This window comes from Capricornis sumatraensis, chromosome 20, assembly GCF_032405125.1.
Source record: "Capricornis sumatraensis isolate serow.1 chromosome 20, serow.2, whole genome shotgun sequence".
NCBI classification, from domain to species: Eukaryota; Metazoa; Chordata; class Mammalia; order Artiodactyla; family Bovidae; genus Capricornis; species Capricornis sumatraensis.
This window is the reverse complement of record NC_091088.1, coordinates 55,832,856-55,859,230: the sequence shown is the minus strand read 5'-3', so window position 1 is coordinate 55,859,230 and position 26,375 is coordinate 55,832,856. Positions and strand designations below refer to the sequence as shown.

The following is a 26,375-nucleotide window of genomic DNA, read 5'->3' as shown; positions in this document are numbered from 1 at the left end:
TGTGGGCAAGTGGCCTCTGGGTTACATTGTTTCGTGATCAGTGTGTGTGGCTGGTATTCTGAGCATGTTTGTATCTGTGGGGTGTGTCTGCCACATGCTTGCTGTCCTCGCGGTGTGTGTGCATGTCCATCTCCGGGACTGGTGTTCTCAGCCTCTGTGGGGTCTGTGAGCAGGTGGGTCTGCATTCTGTCCCCACATGTGGGCTGATGACTTCAGTGTGTGAGCAGCTGCATGGGTCTCTATTTTGCACTGTTGCTTTGGAGTTTTCAGTGGAGTGTGTGTTCACGTTCATGGGCAGCTGCGTGTGCAGGGCTGCATTTGTGCTCTGGTGTCTCCAGGGCAGGGGGGCATCCTGTGTCCCCAGTGAAGCCGCTGGCGTCCCAAGCAACACGCCTGGCGGCCTCCGTGCCGACTGGAGGCTGGCTGTGTCTGCGGCCGCGTCCCCTTGCTGGCTGGTGCCACGTTGGCTTGGGGCTGGCTGTGGCGGGCAGGGCAGGGCAGGGGCTGTGGTGGGCACTGGACCCACGCCCGGACCTCGGTATAAATATCTTGAGCTGCTGGCGGCTGTGTTTACTCGGCCCCAGTCCGGGGGTGGTAGCAGCCCGGCAGGTCCTTGGGGGCGGGGGTGACCAGGCCACAGCAGAGTCACTTCCTTCTGGCCAGACAGGCCACAGCCTCGCTGCCCCTTCCCGCCCCCTTTCTGGGTGGGGGCGAGGTGGTGACCCCTCATCCTGGGCTCCCAGGGACCATCAGTGAAGCCCTGACCCGCACATTCCCGTTGGGCTTCCCAGGATCTGGGAGAGAGACCAACAGAGTGGGAACGAGGAGGGTGGGCCAGGAGACAGCAGAGAGAGGGGTAGGAAAAAATGAGGGTGAAGCCAAGAGGAGCAGCAGCTGGGGCGGGGAGCTGCGACAGAAAGGTATGGGGAAGCAGAGACTGAGGGAGGGAAAGACAAGGAGAGAGAAAGGTGGGGGGCAGAGCAGTGGGAAGAGAAGGGGCTGGGAGGGGAGATACTGACAGAGCTGCAGAGACAGCGCCCCCAGAGAGACGACGGAGCAAGGGGAGGGGCAGAGGAAGGAGGGGACAGTGAGCAGAGGGGCTGGGGCAGGCTTAGCCCTGGCGGGAGGCACAGAGGTGTCAGATGTGTGTGTGTGTGTGTGTGTGTGTGAGGGGAGCCGGCTGCCAGCAGAGCCCGACCAGGAGGACAGACCGGAGACACGGGGGTGGGGGCCGGATGCCCCCAGAGGGGCTCTCCCCTCCCTGACTCAGCCTCTCCGCCCACCCCAACCCCAAGGAGCGGGAGCGGAGGGGCAGGCGCCTCTCTGGGCACCTCGGTGTCTCACCGGCTCTGACGGGGGTGTGTCTCCGGGCTCCACCTCTGTCTCAGGCACAGACGCTCCTGCTCCACCATCTGACTAACCCTAATTCTGACTCAAAATGCTGTCTCTCATCACTTAAAAAATTATGTAACAAATTTATGTATGGCACAGTATATCACAAATTTAATGATCAAAAGGAAAATGTACAGGTCATCCGGGGCCGATACTTGTGGTATGAAAGACCCCTCACCACTTGAGGGCATGAACACGAGCACCTGAGACAAACATCCCACCCTCTTCATCTTTCCAAGCTGGGGGTCTGGCTGACGGGATAGCCTTGCGCCTCCTCTGAGATGCACCGTCGGTGCTGAGAGTATGCACTGCACGGGATATCTGTGATGGTCCAGTGATCCAGGTACTGACTAAACACTAGAAGATTCCATGCGTCTGTGGAGAGGAACGGCAGTGCCTAGCATACCAGGAGGGCCCCAAAGGCGTTATCCACTGTTGGCGGCCTCAGCAGCTGACCCTCCTTCAGTCGGTACCCCCGAGAAAAGGGTGTGTCCGTCCACGCTGCGTGGCCCTGAGAGTGGACAGGCAGGCCAGGAGGTGATCTCGAAGACTTGGCCTTGAGTATGTGACATCTCCTTTCTGGGCTGCCCATGGCCCACACATGGAATGGGACGGAGACCCTGCTTCCTGGGGCTGTCTGGAGGTTCAGTCCAGCATCAGGCACCTGGCCAGGGCCTGGCACAGGACCGAACTGCTCAGGAACTGGAAGCTTCCTTATTCAATAATCTGAACTATACTGACCACCCCTCCAACTCCAGCCTCCATCCAGCTTTCACTTTCTGTGTCTGGCTCTAATTCCAGTTGACCCAGAGGGCAGAGCGGAGCCCTGGGTGTCAAGTGCTGTAGCCCCAGGAGTCCTGGGAGTCTCCCTTCACCCTGGGCTGCATGCTGGAGGCAGTTTTGAGAGGGCTTTCAGGCCAGGCCATGGCCTGGCTCATGGGAGTGAGGGGTCCCCACACCCCTCTTCTCCAGCGTATGGCCTGTGTCCTCCCCCTGCTAGCAGCCAGCCCCTTCTGTGTATGTCTGCTGGGGGAGCATGAGCTGAGTGCGGGGCCATGGGAAGGCGGGACGCCTGGGTTCCCACAGGCCGGCTGCTGAGTCACCAGGCGGCCATCTGGCTCCCATTAGCCCAGGGCGGCAGGGGGCTCCGCGGGGCTGGCTCTGTGGCTGCCTGGGGGCAGGGAGGCTGGGGCCGACTGTGTGTATATGTGGGATGACTCAGGACCCATGATAACAGCCTGTGCGAATTCGGGGAGTGTAAACAGGAGAGGGAGAGGGAGGTGGAGGAAGTGAAGGAAGGAAGGGAGGGAAAATTGTGGCTGGGAGAGGGATGCTGGGAGGGGGGAGAGTCCCCCCTACCCAACCTAGCAGGCCCGTGGTCCCACGTTGCTCCTGCCCACCTTTCCCAAACCTGAGCCCTGAGGGAGAGGTGAGAGCAGGTGGCCACTTCCAGGGTCTCCCCGCTGTCCACAGCGAGGCTGGGTTACTCAGCAGCCAGGCTCTGTTGCCCACAGCAGCCAGGATGGGGGATGCTCACAGCCTGGGGAGGAGGCGGGGATCCTGAAACCCAGAGATAAAGGCAGAGAGGGACAGAACCAGCAGAGGCTTAGAGAGATGGGAATGTGTGGCCATGGGTCCCGAGAGCTGAATCCACAGGAAACAAGGTACCAGGCACGGAGGTGCACCTGCGAGCCTGAGACGCCAGTGCAGAGCGCAGGAGAGTCAGGGCAGGGCTGGCGGCGGGGCAGAGTGGGAAGCGCTGCTCTGAGGTCAGCCTGGCCAGCTCCAGCCAGAGGGCCCCTGGCCTAGGTCCAGGGGAGGATGTTCATCCCGGGCCCTGTGGTGGGGACAGGGGCCAAGGCACAGAGGGAGGGGAAGAAAGAGAAAGGCAGAAAGGAGAAACAGGGAGGTAGGGAGAGAGAGACAGAGATAGCAGGAGCTAGAAAGGCAGAGAGAAAGAGGTTGAGGTGGGTGATGAGGGGTAGGGGGATGCCCAGGCACAGCTGGGGAGAGGGTGTGGAGACCACCACCAGGCTTGGTGGCACCGGGCAACCGCCCGCTTCTGCTTAGAGAAAGTCCCTGAGCTGGCCTCGTGCGGGCGGGAGGCGGTGGGCGGCCGCAGCCATCAGTCCCCGTCCAGCTCCGGGCTGGGCGCGTCCTCGGGCTCCTCCTCGTCGAAGTACCTCTCCTCCTCGTCCCGGGCCACGATGTCCAGGTTGTCGAAGTCGGGGTTGTCATCCACGGTGCTGCAGGGGGAGGGGCTGTCAGGGATGGGCTCTGCCTGCCACCGGCCTCCCCACTTCTCACCTGGTGGAAGAGCTGGGGCCCGGGGTGCCCCCGAAATCAAAGGCCGTTTGCTGGCAGCTATAAGTTGGAGCTAACTTACAGTTGGGTTAGGCTGGGTCTCTGAGGGCTTCACACAAAAAGTAACACTTGCCAAAGACAGATCTTACAAGACAACTCCTGGTTTCTCTTAAAAAGCTGGAAGATGCGGTGACACATGGGCCCACATTCCCCAGAGGCAGTTCTTCCCAACCAGGAAGATCCTGCCCCCCACCCCCACCCCAGGGAACATTCGTGGTAACTGGGGACATTTTGGTTGTTACAACTTGGAGGCGGGGGCTCCTGCTGGTGTTCAGGAGGTACAGGCCAGGCAGGCTGGTCAACGCCCGCCGCACGCAGGACAGTCCGCACAAAGGATTATCTGGACCAAAAGGTCCACGGTGCCAACAGGGAGAAACCTTGTCCTCAGGCAGCCAGGGGTCCTGTTCTGAGGACCCTCCCAGGCCTGCTCACACTCTCCGGTGCACGAAGCCTTGTCCAGTTCAACCCCCTCGCCTCTGATGAGACCACCTGGCTCCCTCCTCACCCGCCCTGTGGCTGTCTGTGCCCCCCAAGACTCCTGCTCCTGCCCCCTGCAGGGAATGCTCTTCCCTCGCCTACCCTTCCCCTGCTGCAGGTCTCTGCTCCAATGTCACCTGCTCAGAGAGCCTCTCCTGGCCACCTCATCACCCACCCCCCTGCTTTTTCTTTCTGGCTCCCTCACTAGACCTTTCTTGCCTTCCTCACTGGAGTGGGACGCCCTTGGACAGAGAATCCTTCCACTGGTTTTGTTCCCTGCTTGATCCCCAGAGTCTGGACACGGCAGCGCTGAGAACCTAGTGGTGAATGCAGGCCAGCAGCTCCCTCCCCCGACCCCCACAGATGGCACAGGCTTTGGCCCACACCACACCCCATGCTGGGCCTGACTTTCTCATGGGCACCTGGCTTTATGGTGGCAGTGGTGTCCTTACTGAGTGCCCAGGGCCCACGCACTCTACTCACTGCTTTGTGTGGAGCCCTGACAGTGATAAATGTCGAAGTGGATCAGCCAGAATTGCCTCTAGAGCTGGGGATCCCAGACTGGACCAGAGATGCTCTGGTACCAGGGGCTGGCGTGGCCGAGGCAATGAGGACCCCCATTCTACTGATGAGACCCGAGGGGCTGCTTGTTCACGTGTTGTCGGGGGTGGGGCCTCTGCTGCCACACCTGATGTTTCAGACCACAAGGCGAGGCTGCCACAGTTAACAAAAAGCATCTATCTTTTCACTCTGATACTTCACTCGCCTGTGTCCTTTTCCTTGATGCAAAATCTCTTTTCTCTCAGGTGGCCTGGGAATCTTTTCCCTAGAGTTGTACTGGAGAAATGAACAACGAGCACAGCAAGGGCGCCCGGCACAGGCCCCTCCACACCAGGCGTCACCCTGCAGTGATTACTGCAGCAAGAGGAGGTCTGCGGTCCTGGGGACACATCGTATCAGGCTGCCATATCATCTACCCGGACAGGAATGTTTTGGTGGTCTATCAACGTGGAGCTGAACGTCAGCCCCACTCAAATCCCTCTTTCGGGGGAGGGGACAGAGGCTCAGAAATCAACAAAGCTGCTCCAGGGTCACCCACTGACCTCTGATCACCCCTAAGCTGGGTGAACCCAGAGCCCCTGCCCTGTGGGGTGCCGGGCTGGGGGACCAGGGGCGAGGGCAGGGGAGCACCTGTAGTCAAAGTCCCCATCCTTGCCATCCAGGAAGCGCTGGTGCATGCGGCTGGTGAACTCCTCCCGCAGGATCAGCCGCTCCTCCGAGTCGGGGACCCAGGCCTCCGAGTCGTTGCCAGGTCTATGGTCTGTAGGGGAGATGCCCAGGGTGGGGGGGTGTGAGAGGTACATAGAGAGCTGCATCCCTCATGCTGGGCGGCCCTGGGAACAGGACAGTGACCGCGATGGCCCTGTCCCTACCTTCCCAGGGCATACATCAAACCCGTGACAACGCAGTGTTTTGGAGGCCACAGAACAGGGTGGAGACCTGACACCTGAAGGAGGGCGGTCAAGGGAGGGCCCTCCAGGCGGAGGGAACAGCATGAGTGAAGGCCTGGAGGTGAGGGATGTCCTTCGAGGAGGGGGACAGGGATGTTGGAGAGGATGGAAGGGCCGGGGTGCTCAGGGCAGGCAGGGGAGGATGTGCCATCTGTTCCTGCAGGTGGTGCCGCCAAGGAGCTACGGCACACAGGCTGGGGCTGGGTGTGCCGATGCTGGGGCCCCCTGGCCACCGGCCCTCACCTTCCTCATCTTCGTCCTCCTCATCGTCCTCCTCCTCTAGGCAGGCCTCCTCCTCCTCCTGCTGCTGGAGCAGCCGCTGCTGCAGCTCCCGCTCCTGGTAGGACTGGAGCAGCAGGTCGGAGAGTGGGCAGGTGGGCGTGCCGGGGGGGCCGGGCTTGGGCGGCCGGTGAGCCGGGGTGCGGGCGCTGAGCTCCTCCTGGGTCAGGTACTGCCCAATGTACTGCTCGTACAGCAGTGGGGCCCGGAAGCGCATCTGCTCGTCGCTGAAGTACTCGCCCCCTGCATGGAGGAGAGAGGGTGGGCGCGGGGTCTGGGTCGGCGGGTGAGGCGAGGGTTGGGTGGGGGTGAGCATCTGGGCAGACCTGTGTCCACCCAGCCGTGGAACCATGCTGACTGGAAGCTGTAGACACACAAGTGTGTGACTGTCCAAATTCAGGAATGCAGTGAAACATGCACAGATGTCTGAGGTTGTGACCACGAGGACTCACGAACATGTGTGAGCACGTGAACATGACCAGGCCTGTATCTACATGTGGACTCAGGTGTCCCAAGTTTGTCGGGTCCAGTCATGTTGTTGGACATTCTGGCCCCTGAGGCCCTGGTGGCCTAGGGCCCATGTGCAGCTGTGCTGGCAAGGATTTGCACCCCATGTGTGCATGCACATGCGTGCATGTATGCGTGCACACATCAGCACACTGCTTGGGCCCGTGTCTCGGAGCTGGTGAGCAGGGCACTGTGGGCAAATACACTGCACAGGGGAGCTGGTGTGTAGACCGTGCATGCCTGTCTGCTGAGCCTCCTTCTGGCTGTTGCCTGGACACGCCTGCACTGCTGGGCATGTAGGAATACATCTGCATGGAGCAGGTGTGCGTGTGCACCAGATCAGGCCTCGCAGGGCGCCTGGCCAGGTGTGGGCGTCCCTGTTGGTCTTCCAAACCCCACACCTCACCCCTCAGGTGGGCCGGGCTTCCCTGCCCCTCAGTCTCAGGGCCTTCCCACCTCCCCTAGCTGTCTGCCCCTGCAGAGGCAGCTCTGTCCCTTAGATAGCAGTTCAGCCTGCCCAGCCCCGCCCTCGAGAGCCCTATGCTGGGCTCTGTCTTGTCCCCCCTCTTGCCTCCATAGCTGTTTCTGGTGTTCCTCACCAGTCAGTCTCTCTCTCTCCTTATCTCTCACTGGCACTCTCTCTCTCTCTGGGTCTCGGTTTCTGCCTCCCCTCCCCTGCCCCTGTCTGCCCCCGTCTCTCTCTCCCCCCGCTTCCTCAGTTTCTACTGTCTCACCCCAGCTCCTTCACTCTCACCCTCCCTCAGCTCTTCACCCCTGCTCCTCATCTGTCACTGTGTCCCTCTCCAGTCCCCCTTCTCTATAGCCTGTGCCTTCTCTCTGACTAGAGCTTAACTCACCCTCTCCTTCATTTGCTCTCATCTTTTAGCATCTTTTAGTTCTGGTGTCTTCGGTCACAAAGCTGCTTGTAATTACATCATGGGCAAAAGGGTAACAACGTTACACAAAAATTTCAAAAAATTTAAAAATTAAAGAAAAGAGAAAAAGGTACTGATATTTTCTTTCGTGTTTTGTTTTTTTCCAAGATTTTTTGAGGTGGACCATTTTTAAAGTCTTAACTGAATCTTGTTACAACACCGCTTCTGTTTTGTAATTTGGGTTATCGGTCGGAGGGATCTTAGCTGCCTGACTGGGGATGAACCTGGACCCCTGGACTGGAAGGCGGAGTCTGAGCCACTGAACACCAGGGAAGTCCCACTGATGTTTTTCTCCCTGCATTTCACACGTGTGTGTGTTTCAAGAGGCCTTTCCTGAACATACTCCCCTGGGTTTCTGGCAATGCCTCTTTGTACAGTATCAGGTAGGGACCTAGTTTTCCTGAGGGATGACCAGTTATCACTGTGCTGGTCACTGTGTCCTTGACCCGCTGGCCTGAAATGGCACTTCTGTCATCTGCAAAATTCCAGCCCTTCTCACTGCCTGTGCCATTCTCTACCCGTGAGTCCCTGCTTGTCTCTCCCTATCGCGCCCTGTCACCCCACATTTCTGTCTCCGTCTTTCCGGGATCTCCATCTGTTTCTGCTCTCGCACCCTTGTTTCTACTTCCTCTGCCGCAGTCTCCCCTCCCGCTCAGCCCGTGTGCCCCCACACCTTGGATGAGCTCACGCAGGGCAGCGTAGCGGCGGTTACGCAGGCGGGTGCGCAGCGTGCGGGGGCGGGTGGTGCCTTGCCGGGCCACCTCGGCACAGTAGAAGTCTGCGCGGTGGTCACCACGCAAGTGTCCAAAGCAGGCCAGGTGCTCCTCCCGGAGGCCTGTGCGGAAGCGCTCCAGGAACACTAGCGGCTTCTCGTGGTACAGCTGGCCCAGGATGGCCACCTTCTCCCGCTCCGTCAGGTCGGGCTCGCCCTGCTGCTGGCTGCACACGGGCAGGCGGCTGGCAGCCACCGCACGCAGCATGGCACTCACCGCCGGGTCCTCCACTTCAGGGGGGTCGGCATCTAGGGCCCTTGGGGTTCCCTCTGCTGCTTCCGCCTTGTCCTGGGGTCTGGGCAGGACCGGGGTCCAGCTCAGCTCCCCCCAGTGCCCAGGACTGGGCTCTGTGTGGCCTGTGGGGAGAGGGGAGATCAGTCACTCCAGGGATGGGAGAGGGGATAGGGGGAGTGGGTGACAGGGACTGAGTGCTCACTCACTCACTCGTTTCACATTGAGTGAGCACCTGCTATATTCTGGGCACTGTTCTAGGCCCTAGAGAGACCAACCTAAGCAAGAGATTGACAGTTCAGTGGGGAAGGCAGACAAATGGAAACATGATTAGTGGAAACAATAGTGTGTTAGGTGGTTCCAAGAGCCGTGCAGGAAAATTAAGAGGGAAGGAGGAGGGCTGGTGCACTGGGATGAGCCAGAGAGATGGTATGGGGAGGGAGGTGGGAGGGGGGTTCAGGATTGGGAACATGTGTACACCCGTGGCAGATTCATGTTGATGTATGGCAAAACCAATACAGTATTGTAAAGTAAATTAAAAAAGAGAGAAGGAGGAGGGTATGGGGGTCAGGCTGCAGTTTTAAGTGGACAGTCAGTGAAGGTCTTGCCAAAAAAGTGACATTTCAGTTAGAGACCTGAGGCCATCAGGGACTGAGCCATGAGATTTCTGTGGGAAGTGGCAGAGGAAAGAGCCAGGGCAAAGGCCCCGAGAGAGAAGTGTGCTTGGTGTGTTTCCTTAGTCCTTGACCACTTCAGTCACTGATTCACTCTATTTTGCCTTTTCCCTTGTTCATGAAATCTTCCATACATTCACTAACTCCACTCATTCATCCATCCTTCTCTCCTACTCACACACATCCATCTAACCACTCTTCAGCAACTCTAAATCTGTGCTGGGCCCTGAGCTGGGCAACGCTGAAGACCCACTGAGGGATCCAAATCAGCTCCCAGGGAGCACCTGGTCTGATGGGAGAAGACAGACAAGGTCAAAGCCAGTACCGGCACTGGAAACAGAAAAGCTGAGGGCTGGGCAAGGCTTGGTGAGAGCTGTTTTCTCAAAAGTGGTGGGAACTGGAGCAAGGCTACTGCAAGCAGGAAATAAGTGAAGAGGGGAAGTATAGACAACTCCTTTAGGTAGCTTGACTGGGATGGGGAAGAGAAAGAGGGTGGTGATTATGGTGCAATGGGCTTCAGGGAGCGTTTTAATCACTGAGGCAAGAGAAGACTGGGCTGGACCATGTAAGGGGCTGTGGAAGAGAGGGTAGATTAAAAAGATGCTTGAGAGGCTGACTAGGACAAGTCATGGGATTGAAGGGCTGGAAGGTGAGGAAGGCATTCAGTTAAGGTCCAGGCCTCTGGCCAGTAAACTGGTGAAACTGTCCCTGACACACAGGCATGGATGAGGAGCACATTTGGGGGAAGATGTTGAGACCAATTTGGGACATGGATGTATGACAGGCCCGGAGACACCCACGGGAAGGCATTTATGAGACTGCTGGTACCTGGGGCTGGAGACTTCTCAGGAGAGAAGTGTTGCTCTGGGGACAGTTACAGAAGTCATCAGAGACACGGAAAGCGGTGGAGCTGAAGGAAATAAGTCACAGGGAGGGTACAGGAGAGTGTGTGAGGGATGAAAAGAGAGGAGGGACTAAGAAAGAGCCATGACTGGATGGGAAGGAGGCTGTGAGAGGCTAAAAATGGCCCCCCAATATAGCCACATCTTAATTCCTGGAACCGGTGAATGTTAACCTTACACGGCCAAACCCCCCCTCCACAAAACTCAGAAGGTCTTTGCAGATGTGATTAAGGTATGGACCTTGAAATAGGGGGATTCTTTTGGATTATCCTGGTGGGCCCTAAATGCCATTACAAGTGTCCTGTCAAAGCGAGATCTGATGGACCCAGAGGAGAAGGCAAGGTGAAGACAGAGCAGAGATTGGAGTGATGTGGGATCAAACCACGGAATGCGAGGAGCCACCAGAATCTAGGAGAGCTGAGGAATGGGTTCTCCTTAGGGCCTCCTCGGCCCTGCTGACACCTTGATGTCAACTCAGTGATACTGATTTCAGACTCCTGGCCTCCAGAACTGTGAGAGAAGAAATTCCTGTTGTTTTAAGCCACTCAATTTGTGGTCATTTGCTACAGCAGCCATGGGAAACTAATGCTGGCTGAGCAGGAGGAGCCTGAGAGATAGGAAGGAAATCAGAAAGAATGGTGTCACAGAAACCAAAGAAAAACATTCAGTAAAGACAGAGGGGTCAATGGCATCAAATTCTGCAAGTAGTTTAATAAGAAAAAAAACCTGAACCGGGCCATGTGGTTTAACTACAGAGTGGGGCTTCCTTGGTGGTACAATGGTTGAGAATCCACCTTGCAATGCAAGGGACACCGGTTCGATCCTTGGTCTGGGAAGATCCCACATGCCTTGGAGCAAATAAACCCATAGGTCACGACTACTGAGCCTGTGCTCTGCAACAAGAGAAGCCACCACAGTGAGAAGCCTGTGCATCGCAACAAAGAGTAGCCCCTGGCTCTCCACAACTAGAGAAAGCCTGCATGCAGCAACAAAGAGCCACCCCAGCCATAAATAAATAAATAAATACATAAATCTTTCTTAAGACAAAAAGAAAAAAAGAAAAAAAAAACTACACAGGGAGGTCACTGGGGACCCTAATCAGTGCAGTTTCTGAAGGTAAAAGTCAGACAGCAGTGGGTGGGAAGAGGAGGCAAGTGTAAATGACTCTTTGGAGAAGATTAAATGGTATCTGGAAGGCGGCATGGAATCAAGGGATAGCTTTTTAGGTTAAAACTTGCAAAACAAAAGCATTTTAGGTACTGATGGGAGAGGCATCAGGAGAAATAAAGATTGAAAACGCAAAAGAGAGCACAGAAATGGATTAACGACCCTGAGTAAGCAGATGGGACTGTGGACTTTCGGAGAAAGGGAATTAGAGTGAAATGTGGGGAGGCGTTAGCAAAGAAGAGTTTGCGTGGGAGGGGAGGAGTCAAGGGAAGGAGGTAACATGAGAAAGCAAGGTTGGCTGAGATAATGCGAGAGTTAGCCCAGGACAGGGACAGGTTTGCTAGCCTGAGTTAGCCTCGTAAGGAAACGGGTTAGCCCGGGACACCGAAAGAACTGGAAGAGGTTACTTTCGGGGGAGGCGATGGGATAAAAGAGGTCAGCCTGCCAAGACAGGGGTTAATCTGGACAAAGCGGTGAAGCGGACAGGTAAGGCCGAGGACAGGTGCCCTCTTTTATACAGTCCTCCTTCACCTTCAAGGGGAAACATTTCACAGTGACACTGCAGCCCCACCCTCCTGCCGCCTCCGCGCGGTCAGGACCTCACCTTCACCAGGTTCCCTCGCCGCGGTCACTACGGCCTCCATCCCGATTGTCTACGACTTGTTACCCGCCGTGGCGAGCTCCTAACACCAATTCCTGACGCAGGTCCTTAGAGGCCACTTCCGGCTGAGTACATTCCTGGGACCGGGTGCTCCACGGCATCAAAAACCAAAGTTCCGGGACGAAGGCGGCCCTTCCTCTGCGCACGCGTGCTGCTGCCCGACCCCGCCCACTCCAGCCGGGCAGGAAAAGGGCGCCAGGGCCAGAGAGGCTCTTCCGGGCCACCCCCGCCAACCTGAACCGCTACGAAATTGTGGGGTTTCAGGAGGGAAGCAGTGTTCAACCTGTGCACTACTGACCCGAGCCCAGCATGCTTCATTTGGGAATGGATGAATCACCACCCTTCATGACCTCTGAGTGCTTGGGCTCTGGTTTAAACCTGTCTATCCTCTTCACCACCTCAAAGAATATTTGCTAAGTCTTGTAGCATGCCTGTCATCACACCCAGTCCCTGGTTAGCACGATTGGTGGTGAGATCAGAGACTGAACGTCCCACTTTGTTTCCAGGACCTGAAGAATCTGCAGGTGTGGAAAGAAGACCTTGGTCTTGATTTGCCCTAGGTGGTAGGTAAGGACTGGCATTCAAACCACTGACCAAATGGGCAGGGCTGATGGACCCACAGGTTCAGCTAAGGGAGCTGTCCGTCCCAGCCTGGAGGGCCCAAGGTAGGTTTCTTTCTGGGAGTAAAGGATACCCTGAGACCTGAAAGATGAGCAGGAATTAGGGTAAGAGGGAGGTAGAGAAGGGTCTCATGTAGGAAGTGGGCAAGGCAAAGCCCTAGAAGGGAAGGCGGGTATCCATAGTTCTGTTTGCTGCAAGGACTTCAGTATAGTCAAGGAGTGAAGTGAAAAGTGAAGTCGCTCAGTCATGTCTGACTTTTTGCGACCCCATGGACTGAGGAGCCTGGTAGGCAAGAGTGCTGGAGTGAGTTGCTATTTCCTTCTCCAGGGGATCTTCCCAACCCAGAGACTGAACCTGGGTCTCCCTCATTGCAGGCAGACGCTTCCATCTGAGCCACCAGGAGTAGGAAAGTTCAAACTTGGCCCTGACCAGACTGCAAGGATCGGAGACTCTCATGAATCTATGCAAAGTTCCAAATACACATGCGTTTCCAAGGCAGAAGTTCATGGCATTTAGAGCCTAAAAGGAACCTGTAGCTCTCCCTGAACAGCTTAGTGATCGGAAGTTTGAAAGGGGATTGGCAAAAGATAAAGCCAGTGAGGTCACCAGGCCCAAGTATGTGGGCCACGTAAGCCGAATTAAGTAGCTTGAGCTCCTTGATCCTGCGGAGAGCTAGAAGAGGGTGAGGGCATCAGGGTAATGGACTGGAGGACAGCGAGATCTGTGAGGAGGCTGATGCAGTAGCCCTGATATTATGGCTGAAAGCAGAGGAGTAACTTCCTATTTGCCCTCCCATGATAAGGGATCTGGAGCAAAGAGGCTCAGTTGCTGCTTGGAATAGGTGGGGACTGATCACACTTAGATGTTGCCGAGAGAGACCAGCAGAGGGCACTCTTGCCCAACACATGGGCCTGCATGCAGCAGGGGGACTTCCCAGGCTAGAGGGCCTGAGGCCCTGAGGCCCTCTCAGCAGGGAGGCCGCTCTAGGATCACTTGTAGCCGTTAGGCATCAACCTTGGCTCCGTCTCAAGTCAGATACCTCACATTTGACCTCAAAGGTAGTCAACCTTCCTCCTCCCTTTTTTTGTAGCCCATGTCCCCTTCAGAAGGCTCTGAGATAGTTATGTGAGGGAAGAGGTAGGGCTGAACTGGCTCCTCCTGCGTTCCAGCCTTGTCCCTCACAAGGGGCCAGGAGCACAGCATGCCTAGAAGAAATGACTCAAGTTGCCAGGGAAGGACAGGCTGTGGGGATGCAATCCTCTACCCTAGATCATTCCCACTTGAAAAAAATTTTCCCCTTACTTCAGGAAGCCCTCACCACACCCCGCACCCAATCCACGCACTCACAGCTGATCTCGACGCTGTCACCATTCCATGAGAGGTCTGTGTCACTTCTGGACTGGGAGCCCCTTGAGAGCAGGGTCCAAGACCACCTTTGCTCATGCTGTGGTCTTAACACTGTCCAGAGTGGGTGGCTAAGAACAGAGCAAAAACTGACACTTACTAGCTGGGTACATTAGTTCCTGGAACCCCACTAGCCTGGATCCAGGGGCAGTCAGGAACCATCTTAAGTCTAGCACCCAGGCCAGACCTAATGTAGATGGGCAGTCACACCCAGGGGTGACCCCAACAGTCCAGCCCTAGTTCCCAAACACTGGCCCTACCTTGCTCTCTGCTGAGGGACCTGTTACATCCTTTCTATTCACAAATTCTGGGAGGGGCTTGGGTGGACTGAAAGGGGCAGAAACCAGAGAACCACTTTAAAAGTGAACTAGTGGATTTTAAACTGAGGGCCCCAGGTTTAAGGGGGCACACCCAGCACCAAAAATGTGGAAAGGCACACAAATCCCACCAGTCCATCCTAAAGGAGATCAGTCCTGGGTGTTCACTGGAGGGACTGATGTTGAAGCTGAAACTCTAATACTTTGGCCACCTGATGCAAAGAGCTGACTCATTTGAAAAGACTCTGATGCTGGGAAAGATTGAGGGCAGGATGAGATGGTTGGATGGCATCACCCACTCAGTGGACATGGGTTTGGGTGGACTCCAGGAGCTGGTGATGGACAGGGAGGCCTGGCGTGCTGCGGTTCACGGGGTCGCGAAGAGTCGAATACGACTGAGCGACTGAACTGGAACACAAATCCCACAGTAAGTATTTAATGAATGAGTAAATAATGTCCCCTTGTAAAGGCCCCCACCCCAAGTAAAGGCCAACTGCAGTAACACTTCAGCGTTGAAACCCTGCTTCCTTCCTGCTAGGAGGTGTCATGTCATTTATTGAAAACAAAACAAAAACAAAACAGGGCAAACACATTTCTTAATAAGTGCAGTTTGTTAAAAGTTCTGTTAAAACATATGGGTCAAGGGGAAGTAAAAATAATCAGAGGATCACTGTAGGAAAAACCTTCAGGTCTGGCACTGGGAGACCTCTGGAGAGGAGCAGTGGGAGAAACTTCATGTTCTGAAGGGTAGGAACCCCCCAACTCCCTTCTTCCCTCTTACCCCCTTAATCCCACGAGAAACTACCAAGACACCCGGAATAAAAGGTTTCAAGTTCAATAGTCACACTCTCTCCAAATACAAAAAGCAGGTACAATTCAACTCAACACAGAAGCTTGTGTGCAAAGTTACGGGAAACTGAGACATTGTATAAAAAGTTAGGTTAAAGATGATTCTGTGGTTTTGTTTTGTGTGTGTTTTGAGGGTGTGGCTCTTCCTCTGTCACCTGAACTCAGCAAAGAAATGGTTATCCTGATGAAATATCAACAGCCGACCCACAGTAAAAACGGACAAGTTCTAAAAATTAAAAAAAAAAAAGCATAATTACCAAAAAAATATCTGTCACTGCTTCCTCCCTCTGCATTTTGCTTTTTAAAACTTGTGTTTTTTTAAGTTTTTGATTTTTTTTTTAAATCCTGAAAAGTAGACAGTAAAACAGCTCCTGGAAGAATTTACAACCAACTGCATGAGAGTCTGAGAAGCTGAGGGCCTAGAGCAGGGCTGGGAGGAGAGGACAGGAAGGGGCCCTGCCCTCAGCCCTGTAGCCTCACTGTACGACCAAGGCAAGGGGCAGGGGGGTCTTTAGTCAAAAAGGAGGAATGGAGGAAGAGGGTAGGGGGACGAACAGAAAATAAAAGGTCATTGTTGCCTGTTGGAATCCAGAGGAAATGCCCGGCCCTGTGTGGGGGAAGAGCCCCTCAGAGGGGAGGCAGCCTGGGAGGACCCATCCCCCAGCACCACGGGACCCGGGAGGGATGGATGAGGAGGACTGAGGTGGGCGCTGGTGGAGGAAGCCGGCAGGGGCCTCCAGGGCACGTGGCTACTGTGCACTTGTGCCCCCCTGTGTGTTCCCGGAGTAGCTCCCGTAGTCATAGTTCCCGTAGTACGGCGGCCACTGGCCCTGGTTCTGATAGTACTGGTTCCACTGCTGGGCGTACTGGGGGGAGAGAAACCAAGAACGCCACATGTTCATTCAGACCCACATCTGGCTCCTCCCGACCACCCCCCCACCATGGTACAGTGACGACAGTCAACACACAGGTCTCCTGACAGAGAAACCAAGGTACCTTGGGAGGACAAGTGAATGACCTGAGGTAGCATGGGTGGGCAGTTCGAGACTGAAGCCCAGGTCTCCTGGCTTGCCAACCTACTGCCCTTTCAAGTGTAGCTAGATGTGGGTGTTACACCACAACCAAAATACTCAAAAATAGGTACAGGGGCCTAGCAACAACCAATCAGAATGGACACTGGCCATGGTGCTGAAGCAGGGTTTGCGGCCCCCTCTGCTTGCTGCACTGGGGAGAGGAACTACAATGGCAGTTCCTACACTCAGCAGCCAGTGTGGCAGTGGTCACCAAATGGAATGGCTATACTAGATGGATACCATCTTTTAGGGATAAGCAAGGACATGAGTCTGGGAATACACATCCATGTGGGGCCCCATTTTACCTTTCCTGCTTCTGGCACTTACCTGTTGATACTGGTTATAGCTGGGCTGAGGGTAGGTCTGTGCTGCGGGGGGCGGTGGTGGGGTGTAAGGGGCTGGATTGTAGCCGCCGTAGCTCCCATAGTTGTAGGCAGGTGGTGGCGGAGGCGGAGGTGGTGGGGCTGTGTAGCCCTGGCTGTACCCTCCCTGGTTGTAGGGAGGTGGCTGGCTATAACTCGGCTGGAAAGTGGAAGGGAAAGAAAAACCAGGTCTCTGTGAAATAGCCAGCTCAGCTGGGATGGAGGAAGGGCCTTTGTAAGCAGTGGGCCCACAAAGGAATGTCACCAGGAGAGGTTGTTCATGGGCTAAGAAGGGGGTGGGTCAGCTCTGTGACCTGGCAGGACAGGGGAGGATGCAGAGCTCTATCCTGGACTCTAATCCCAGGCCTGAGACCCTCGGGAACAAGGCACACAGCATCTCTTGAAAACCTAGGTGTTTCCCCACCCCCTGCCCCTGTAAAATGAGAATTACAACAGAACTACCCCTTTGGACTGCCTTACGTATTCAGTAAGCTTACGTGCACACTCCATTGAGCACAATAAACGGTGGCATTTGTTACAGCAAGACCAACTAAGGAAAAGAGCAGTGGCAATTTCTAAGTGCTCCCCATGTCCAGGCTGTATCCTTAACTCATCTGACCCCTGATCCAACTCTCTGAGGTAGGTTCCATTGGCTTTGTTTTATAGAGAAAAAAGGGGAGGCCAGGGAGGTGAAATCAACAGGGCCCAAGTCACACGGGCAAAAAGTCGTGACTTGCCTCTAGGTCCGCCTATTTCCAGAGCCTTGCCTGCAAAGCTATAACGTTATCTTTCCCTCACAGCAAACCTTTGAAGTGAGTTCTACTAACAACTCTAGGCCTTTATGAGGAAAACAAGGTTCTGAGAGGTAAAGCTGTTTGTCCAAGGTCACAAAACCAGAAGGTTGTAAGGCTGGGGTTTGAATTTGCATCTGCCCAGCTCCTGTTCTAGGAAATATTCTGGTTAGACTGGGACTAGACCATGCACCTGTATCCCCTGGCAGCTGCCTCCAGGCCTGGCGAGTGGAAGGTTCACAGTAAACAGGGACCGCTGGTTACAGGGCCCGTGCACACCAGAGCTGAGAACTTGAGCTGAGCCTGGAGCTGCTTAGCAGTGAGGCTCTGAGGGCAGAGGTCAAGTCCTCACCAATCTCAGGGTCTGTCTCCACATCCTAAAGACGAAGGGGTCACCCCTTCTAGTCTGGGCAAGAGGTAACTCCAATGCAGTGCTCTCTTGGGAATTCAGTGAGGCCAAGGACAATACAGCCAAGAGAAATGCACTTGCTCATGACAACAGTCGGCCCTGAGGGTGACAGAACAGGTAGGTTCCCCATTTACTCTGAGTCTGGAAGGATCTGGGAATATCCAGGGTCTGTTCCAGCTGAAAGCACTGGCGACAAAGGGAGAAAGGGCAGGGCTGGCGCTAAGAGTGAGGACCCGTGGCCCCACCTCCTCTCACCTGTACACACACACACACACACACACACACGCTCATCCTCTCACCTGTGGAGGGCTGTAGCTGCTGACAGGAGGGGTGCTGGTATTGGCGCTCGAGCCAGGGATGTTGCTGTTCTTGTTGTAGCCGCTGGCCCCTGGGGGGTTCCTAGCAGGGCTGTAGGTGGGTGGCGGTGGAGGCTGCTGTGGCGGCGGCTGTGGTGGTGGTGGCTGCTGTGGCGGAGGCTGTTGCTGGGGAGCCCGGTTGTAGCTGCCTCGGTTGTTGGAGTTGTTGTTGTCCCGGTTGTTGTTACCCCAGCGGTTCTGGTTGTAGCCACCACCTCCACTGCGGTTGAAACCTGCATTGGAGAAGCAGGTAAGAGGCCACACTGTTGTGACTGGTTAAGACCCTCAGGCGTCGGGCTGTCTTGGGGACTGCTGTGGCTCCAGCGTGACCATGCACAGAGCAGGTCCACTGAACAAGTCAAGCACCCCCTCTGGCCTTCCCCAGAGCCCTGGGAGAGCCCAGTCATCAAGGCCTGCTGACAGGTTTGTCCTGCCCATTGGACTGTGGGCCTGGAACCAGAGCCGTCTTGGTTTCTACTGTGTCTCCAACATCTAAGTGCTTGGCCTAATGAGCCAGCCTCTCCCCAAGTCTTTGGCCCGGAATCCTTTCCCCTGCCCACTCCTGGTGGCTTCAGAACCTTAGCTTAGGCATTAGCACTTCTGGGGGCCTTTCCTGAGCCCTGCTCCTCTGCAGGCTGAATCACTGGAGCTCACTGTACCCCTGGGGTTTCCCATTCAACCCAGCATCCTTCTGGACTGACACTAAAGGGTGACAGAGTCTGGGTCATGGCTCTGTCCCCTAAACCATCCAACACAAGACTGAGACCCAGTAGGGCATACTTATTAAAATCACGACCATACACTTCAGACACAGCACAACTTCGTGACTAAGAACTTGGGCTTTGGATCCACCACTTAATACCAACCATGGATTCACTTGGGTGAACTGAGCAAATTAATCTGTCCAAGCCTGTTTCTCCATTTGTTTTAGAAGCAAAAACAGTCCTAATATTTCCCTTGTGCCAGGTCCTGAGGTGGGACCCAGGACTGGCCCTTCTTCTCAAGGAGCTCATGGTCAGATGAGGGGTACGAAAGACTCACAAAAATAATAGCAATGTGACACACAAATGGGCAAGGCCTTCAGGGGTAATGTTGGTGGGGGGTGGGGAGGGAAGAGATGACAGTGGGAGTTTCCCTGAGGCCCCAGACTTTATCTCAGTTCTCTACCAGGGCTCAGCCAACAGCTGGTGCCAAGGAAATGTCACCTGCTGACTGAGGAAACAGTCAACCCTGACCCCGGAACCACAAGCAGGAGAGTTCAGTGTGAGATGTCTCACCTCCTCGGTAGTTGCCTCCTCCACCGCTGCCTCCTCCTCGATTTTGGAAGCCTCCTCGGTTGCCCCCTGGGGGACCTCGGTTGTCATAGCGCTGGAAACCACCGCCACCCCCGCGGCCCCGGAAGCCACCCCCGCCGCGGTTGTCAAAGCGCTTTTCAGGCGGTGGTCCAGCCCTGCGGCCCTCCTCGTTGTACTGCCTCACCAGCTTGTCGGCTTCCTCTCGCTGCAGCTCAATGAACAGCACCTCGTCCAGGAAGTCCCCAACGTCAGGCAACGTGAAGTTGGCTAGGAGGAAGGGAGGGTGCCAGAGGGAGAGGAAAGGCGGTCAGCACCTTCCGAGGGTTAGTCTCCTTCACCCCCAGGACACTGGTCTGCCAGAAGGGAGGAGGAGTAGGGGACCACAGTGTGAGCAACAGAGGAGAGAGGGTCCCAAGCTCTGCCTCCCTGACAACAATCAGGGGCTAACAATGACCCTCTTCTCCTTTTTCTGAAGAGGTGACTAAATTCCACCAAACCGATGTTTGATACCCCAGGAACAAGCCAGTCGAGGAGAAACACCATCCTTGTTTATTATGGAGACGCCTCACTGAGGCTTGCTCAGCCAGCCCATCCAGTGGGTGCCAGGGGCAGAAGGCCACGCAGGTCTCCCACACCCTGCCCCAGCCCCATCTAATCTGAAAAGCCTGCCCCACCGGGGTATGGGCGGCTCTTTCAGTCACAGCGGTACTACACAGGCAAGGAGCAAAGCAGAAGCGAAGAAAGAACAAAGTCAAAAAAAGAATACTCAAGCAGCTGGGGCGGGAAAAACGGGGTAAGACACTTTTCCCCTTAAGGGCCTTGCCATGATGCCCCCCTGGGAATCGCTCATCTCCTACCTTTCATTTCTAAGACTGCGTGATCTGGGACATCCTTCCCTTCTTCGTCAGTGCGCTTTATTGTTCGGTCTTTCAGGTCCTCATCAGTGGGACAAATTACAATGGCTTTGCGCTGGAAGCCTTCAAATGGTCTCATTTTTCGTCTCTGGGCTGACCCATAAACATTTGTCTAGGGGTAGGTATCAGAAGAGGCAAGAGGTGGCACATTACAAGTTGGTTTTTCCTCTAGAGGGTATTATGTGGGCCAGGGAGTGAGAAAAGGATACCAGTTCTCCTAAGCAGAGAAACTCAGGAAACTGCTCCTCCTTCACTTCTAAGATTCTTGAATCTACCCTCAGAAAACGAAGTGACTTGGGAAAGTGGCTGCTGACAGTCACAGGACAGGAGATTCCTAATGTCTGAGCTTTGCTTTTTAATCCTATTTGTTCTTGGTATTGTACATTACAGCTCTCTTGGCCCCTATTCTAAAAGTAGCATATGCTTACTGTAAAAAAAATCCAGAGTACAAGGTGTCAAGTATAGAGTAGGAGGCCCTTCATCCACCTACTGCTGCTGTTCCTACTTCCCAGAGATAACCTGTATTGAATTTCTTATGTATTTTTAGAAGTATCTGTGTGATTCTTAAAACCAATGGAATCAAACAACACACACTCTTTGGAAGCCTTTTTTTCACTCAACATTTATCATTTTTCTGTGCTGGTGCTCTCCCTTTTTTTGGCCACGCTGTGCAGCTTGCATGATCTTAGTTCTCCAACCAGGGACTGAACCCCAGCCCTAGGAACCAAAAGTGCCAAGTCCTAACCATTGACCGCCAGGGAATTCCCTGGTGTTCTCCTTTATTATTTGTAGAACAGATGCCATGATTAACCAGCCCCTTTGACAGCTGTGTAGATCATTTTCATCAACAGTTTATTTTATCCCCTTAGTCCTGCTCTGAAACACCAGCTGCACCCACAGGCTTCTAAATTAGGGTGCTTGGCAAGCCAATAGCTTGTGCTGTTTGGAAGTGCAGTTTTGCTAGTAACTTCCTCTTTGCTCCTTCTAGATGGTTAAGTGCATCTTGGCCTGATGCTGGCAGAGAGATACTCTAGGACACACATGACTGAGAGCACAACAGCTTCCGTTCACTGCGCACCTCCCACGTGCTGGGCCCTTTGGGACTGGGGCCCAGTCTATCAAACCCCAGTGGTCCAAGGACTCAGCCTATGCACCTGAATCACTTGGACACGACTGAAAAAGACAGCAGCTGGAATCCCCCATAGGGGTCTTCCTCAACCCCCGTCTCTGAAGTGGGGCCCAGACACACATACGGGTGTCCTTTTCGCATTCTGACACACAAAAGAACTGGAGTGATAAAAGGAATACTGCATTTAAACAACTTTCAGTGGCCCTGAAAGGTAATCAGGGGAGAAGCCACAGAGGGGAACAGATCTGTAAAGAGGCCTGCATGTACCAACAGACAAACAAATATTATGTTTTAAGATGCAGCCTAGTGGGGTGGAAAAAGCCCAGCATCGAGTTCCAGTGTGGCTACTCGCTCACCACAGCCAGTCCGTGTTGTTGCTTCATCCATGAAATGCGGGAGAAGCCTCTCTCCTGGACTTGGTGAAGACTGACTGGAAAAAGGACCACAAAGCAACTGACCATGTGTGAGGGATCCCTGGAGTAGGGGCTCCGTTGTGGCCTCCAGGATGGAAGCTGCCCAGAGAGAGACCAGTGGTGCAGGGCAGAGGCTTCGCACACCCCGGATCTAAGGTGACCTGGTTAAGTCACACCACAGGGCCCGGAGTGAGTGACTTCCTCTCAGAGCCTCAGTCTATCTACTAAGTCTCAAACCCTGAAAGGGGAAATAAGAGGAAAATCATATGGTCACTACTAACACTGAAGGAGCTCAGGCGAGTAAAGCCCTTGCTTAGTCCAGGGTCTGGCCCACAGCCGACACTCAACAAACGGAGGTCGTGGCTGGTGAGACGGCCGATGGCTGGTGGCCATCACTGGATGGCTGCACTGGCTCTTCTCACTGCATGCTTGAGTTCAAGCAACCCGGACCAGGTGAAAGTCAAGCTGCGGTGATTCCCATCAGGAGGACAAAGTCAGTGTAGAAATCTAGGCTCTGGGGAAGAGGCTCGAGGTTGAAATCGCAGCTGTGCCCTCTATTTGTGAGGATGTAGACAAGCCACCTAATTAGTCTGAGTCTCAAATTTCTGCATCTGAAAGACGGAGATCCTACCACCCTCCCCCTGGCTCTGGTGGGGATTTGCAGATGTGGAAATGTCTGGCAGGGAAAGAAGTCTGAAATTGGGGCCAGCAGGACTGACGGTGTCCTGGGAGAGGCTTCCCAGTAGGGAGCATCAAGGAAAGTTAAGTTTGAGCAGAAGATGAAACACAAGAGAGCCTATTCCAAAAACATGAGGAACAGAAGCTGGGATGTGGGTCAGCCAGAGGCCAGGGGCTGCAGTGCACACCTGTTGGGAGATCTGGTCAATGGGTGTTCTCTAAACCAACTCGACCCCGTGGCTCTGACACACACAGCAGTTAGAGGGTCTTCCTTGTTTCCCAGGGAAAATGTCTCAACCTTCATTGGGGGCGGAGGTGAAGGCATACACATGCAGTCATCTGTGCCTTTAGCCACACAAACGGTGAAAAAGTACACTGGTTACAAAGGAAAAGTCAAGTCCTTCTCCTCGCTGCTCTTCCTAGGCTCCATTCCTAGAAGCGAATCAGGTGGCATCTGGTCATAGGAAGATAGAATTTGATTTCCAGCTAAATAATGAAGCTTCCTCCTGGCACACAACCCAGATGAGCCAGGAGTGAGTGTGGCCCCAGACATTCTGTGGACAACTGATGAACAGTGGACAACTCATTCCACTGTTTGCTTGCCCATAAGAAATGATCAGTGATCCTATCTGATTCCTCTGAACCTCAAGGACGTGGATAAATGCCTCTTGGGGGTTTTCTATGAAGCAGACCCGCCCTGTCCATGTCCTGATGAGGAGACAGAGAGGAGAAGCATTGCTGTCCAGAGGGACCAGTCCCCATAGCTTCTTGATGGGAAGTATGGGGAAGAGCAGACGGAACTCTTCAACAGCTGGCCTCTATCCTGGGAAGTGGCTAGACACCAAGGGATGGCTCCTCAGATACTTCAGAGGTGAGGTGCTGAGAACCCTCGTGGTGACGGTTTAGAGACTGCACCTCCCTCCCCTCACTCCTTGGCTTGGGGAAAGGAAGAAGAGCATCTAAGTCACACCACACCAGCAAAAATGCAAATACTTGGCTTTCCTAGAGGGAAGGGAGTTAGCTGTTGGTGGCTGTTGCCACAGCAAACACAGTGAGGTCAGAGCCCCTGGGCTGGCCCAGCACTGCTATGGTCACTGGGGGCTGCTGGCGGCTGTTGCTAGGAGACCAACACAACAGCTAGCTCAGCTTTTCCAGCTGTGTGGGCTCCTGCTGCCTCATTCCTGCTCCTCTCAGTCCCACCCTGCTTGAAGATGCTGACTCGAAGGAGGTCTGGGGCTGTCTGTGTTCCCTGCCTCCTGGCTACTCCCCTTCCTCTGTGATATGGGCCAAAGGACAGGGGTTGGGTTTCTCCGAGCAGCTGCCTCGGTAGTTGTGGTGTGTGGCAGTCTGGGGCAGGCAGGAGGGGACACAGCAAGCTGCTCACAGCCTGAAATCTCTAAGAGACACTGCTTCCTGTCAACTGTCCCCCTTCCATAACTCAACAAGGTCAGGCTGGCAGCAGGAGAAACATGCGTGAATCCCACAGAAGCAAGGTTAAAGCTGTTGACCGAAGAGTTCACTCTGGGCTCAGCATGAGGTAAACCCAGTAGAATGAACCATGTGTGCAGACACAGAACTGGTGAGAGTGTCAACAATGGAACGGGCTGAGGTTCTGGGGCTGGGGAGGACAGAAGAAACACCCTCTTCTCCAATGCCTGTCCACAAGAGGCAGTTTACTCTGGGTCCCCACAGTAGCCCTGGGTCTCTGTTTCAGGCAAAGCATGCCATGTGCCCACATGGATGCCAAGCAGGAGTACAACCACCTCGAGCTGAGGCAAGGTTAATGATGCTGTCATATCGTAGCCTCTGGTCACTTGCCTGGCCTGGCTCTGGGCTGCTGGATTCCTAAGAAAACTCCTAGCCTCAGACCTCCACTCTGGGAGTGGCCTGGGCCCTCACTTGTGGCCCTGAGGGGTCTTCTCAGAAGCCTCCAGGAGGGCAGTCTGCTGCCTCACTGAGGCCAGCTCCTGCTCTGCATCTGGTAGGCCAGGACAGTCCAGGCAGTCTCCTATTCCAGAGGATTCCCATTGGCACCTAAAAGAGCCATTTGAAGCAATGTGGCCTACCGCTGCTTTTTCTCCTCAGCTGTTCCACAGCTCTCTCACTCACAGGATCTGAAGAGGACACTCAGATCACCACGGAACGAAGGCAAAAGACACCCCCCACCTTGAAACCTGGCCTTTCCTGGCTTCTGCAGGCACACTCCCCTCTCAAGAAGGGGCATTTCTGGGGTCAAACTAGGTAACAGGAAACCCAGAAAAGCCAAACGTGGGGAGGTCAGACCACTCAGGAAAAACCAGAGAAGAAAAAAGACAGTGCTGGGCTGAGATCCAGGAGCTGCAGGGACTCTGCCTGCAGCTCCAATCCTGGCTCTGGGAACCCCATCTAACTGAGGAGTCAGCTGCACATCGACCTACCCCTCACTGCCAAGGCTGGTGGGGGAAGAAATGCCAGGGTCTGGCCTAGGGCCTGCTCTGAATCTTCTACACACACATCTACCAACACAGGCTTTTCTGGTACACCCTTTTTGATGTTTAAGCCAAAACAGGTCAAACCACTGGCTTTAGACCTCTTTTCAGGCCTCAGTAACCTCTGGTTTGGGGCCCCAAGTCAATCCTCCAATCCGTGGTTAGCCAGGGAACCCTCCTCCCCATCCCACCCCACCTTCAGAGTTTGCGTCCTGTTGCCTTGCTGCTGGCCTGGAGCACTTGGCCTGACCTGCATGTTCCTCCACCAGGAAGCCAGCAGCCCTGGAGACCACAGGGGCACCTGGAAAAGCCCTGGACCCTGTCCTGAGCAAGTTGACACAAGCTGAGAGGGCCAACAGTGAGTCTTTACAGTGCTCAGCAGTTCTGTGCCTGGCTGAGGGGCTGGGGGCCTGACCTTCAGAGAAAGCCCATTTTGCAATGTTGGACGGAGATGTTAAGACAATTTACCCCTAGGATTATAAACATTCTCCACCAGGCCCTATATGTGAAATGGGTTTCACAGCTGATTTAACTAGCAAACTGAGAAAAAGGGAGGCAGGGAATACTTGTGGTATCCAAAAAAATAATTCTCAAGGTATGGACTACAATTCCAAAATGCCCTGACAAGAAATGGGGCAAGGTGAGGCCAGGGTTAATTTACACAAAGTTTTCAAAGGAGAAGAAGGCTGGCTGTACACATTATTGATGGGGCTGGGCTAGGGCAGCAACCCTGAGTGGCTCTTGGACTACCCTGTGCCCAACCACCCCTCCCCCATAAATGCAGTCTAAATATCAGCCCCATTAGTTGTTGTATCAAAATTTAGTATTACGGGATCACATCTGTCTTCCCAAATGTCAGTCTTTAGGGCTTAATCCCAGGGTTGCAGCATCGGTCACTAGACAAAAGTACACCTTTCCAGGGAACTCCTTGGTGGTCCAGTGGTTGAGACTCCACATTTCCACTGTGTGTGTGTGTTCCCCTGCTCGGGGAACTAAGACCCCCCCATGATGCACAGTGTGGCCAAAAAAGAACTCAAGAAAAAAAAAAACACACCCACCTTTCAAGAAAATTAAAAAGTAGGGCTTTTACATGTCCACCTCCCAGAAAAGCAGAGCCCAGTATAAATCTTGTACTCCTCCCCACGACAGAAGAGTGGCAACAGTCCTGCAGGCCTGGCCGACTTTCAGTTTCCTAGCTTAACTGTTTCATCAGCAACCCAGATTTCCACTCTCGGTATCTAACTGGCAAGACTGTTTATCTGTCATGAAGAACCATCACCAACCTAGTAGTCTTTTCTTTTTGTCTTCAGTTCTGTGTATTCCTTTCAAAGGTTGGATATTAAGAAATCAATGTTTCAACTTTGAACACTAGATTACCAGTGTATTATATCCTTTTATAATGCAGGAACAACCTGATGGAAAA

At 54.3% G+C, this 26,375-nt stretch overlaps 2 protein-coding genes across 3 annotated transcripts in view; both read right to left on the bottom strand.

The window, feature by feature from the left end:
• Nucleotides 1-1,420: 1,420 nt before the first annotated feature.
• CCDC97 (coiled-coil domain containing 97) lies at nt 1,421-11,966 on the bottom strand. The gene is made up of 5 exons (XM_068992357.1): nt 11,817-11,966; nt 8,139-8,594; nt 5,988-6,266; nt 5,425-5,554; nt 1,421-3,638 (listed from the first exon to the last, which is right to left on the bottom strand). Exons 1-5 carry the CDS (start codon nt 11,854-11,856, stop codon nt 3,518-3,520), a joined length of 1,026 nt encoding a protein of 341 aa, XP_068848458.1. The 5' UTR covers nt 11,857-11,966; the 3' UTR covers nt 1,421-3,517.
• A 2,719-nt stretch (nt 11,967-14,685) lies between these two features.
• HNRNPUL1 (heterogeneous nuclear ribonucleoprotein U like 1) overlaps nt 14,686-26,375 on the bottom strand; it is a 32,482-nt gene continuing 20,792 nt past the window's right edge. For both annotated transcript variants that reach the window (XM_068993489.1, XM_068993490.1), the window contains exons 11-15: nt 20,208-20,376; nt 19,333-19,617; nt 17,999-18,288; nt 16,465-16,659; nt 14,686-15,930 (exon numbers count right to left, since the gene is read on the bottom strand). In XM_068993489.1, coding sequence (XP_068849590.1) covers nt 15,814-15,930; nt 16,465-16,659; nt 17,999-18,288; nt 19,333-19,617; nt 20,208-20,376 — 1,056 coding nt within the window. In that variant the 3' untranslated portion in view covers nt 14,686-15,813. The remainder of the gene's footprint in view (nt 15,931-16,464; nt 16,660-17,998; nt 18,289-19,332; nt 19,618-20,207; nt 20,377-26,375) is intronic.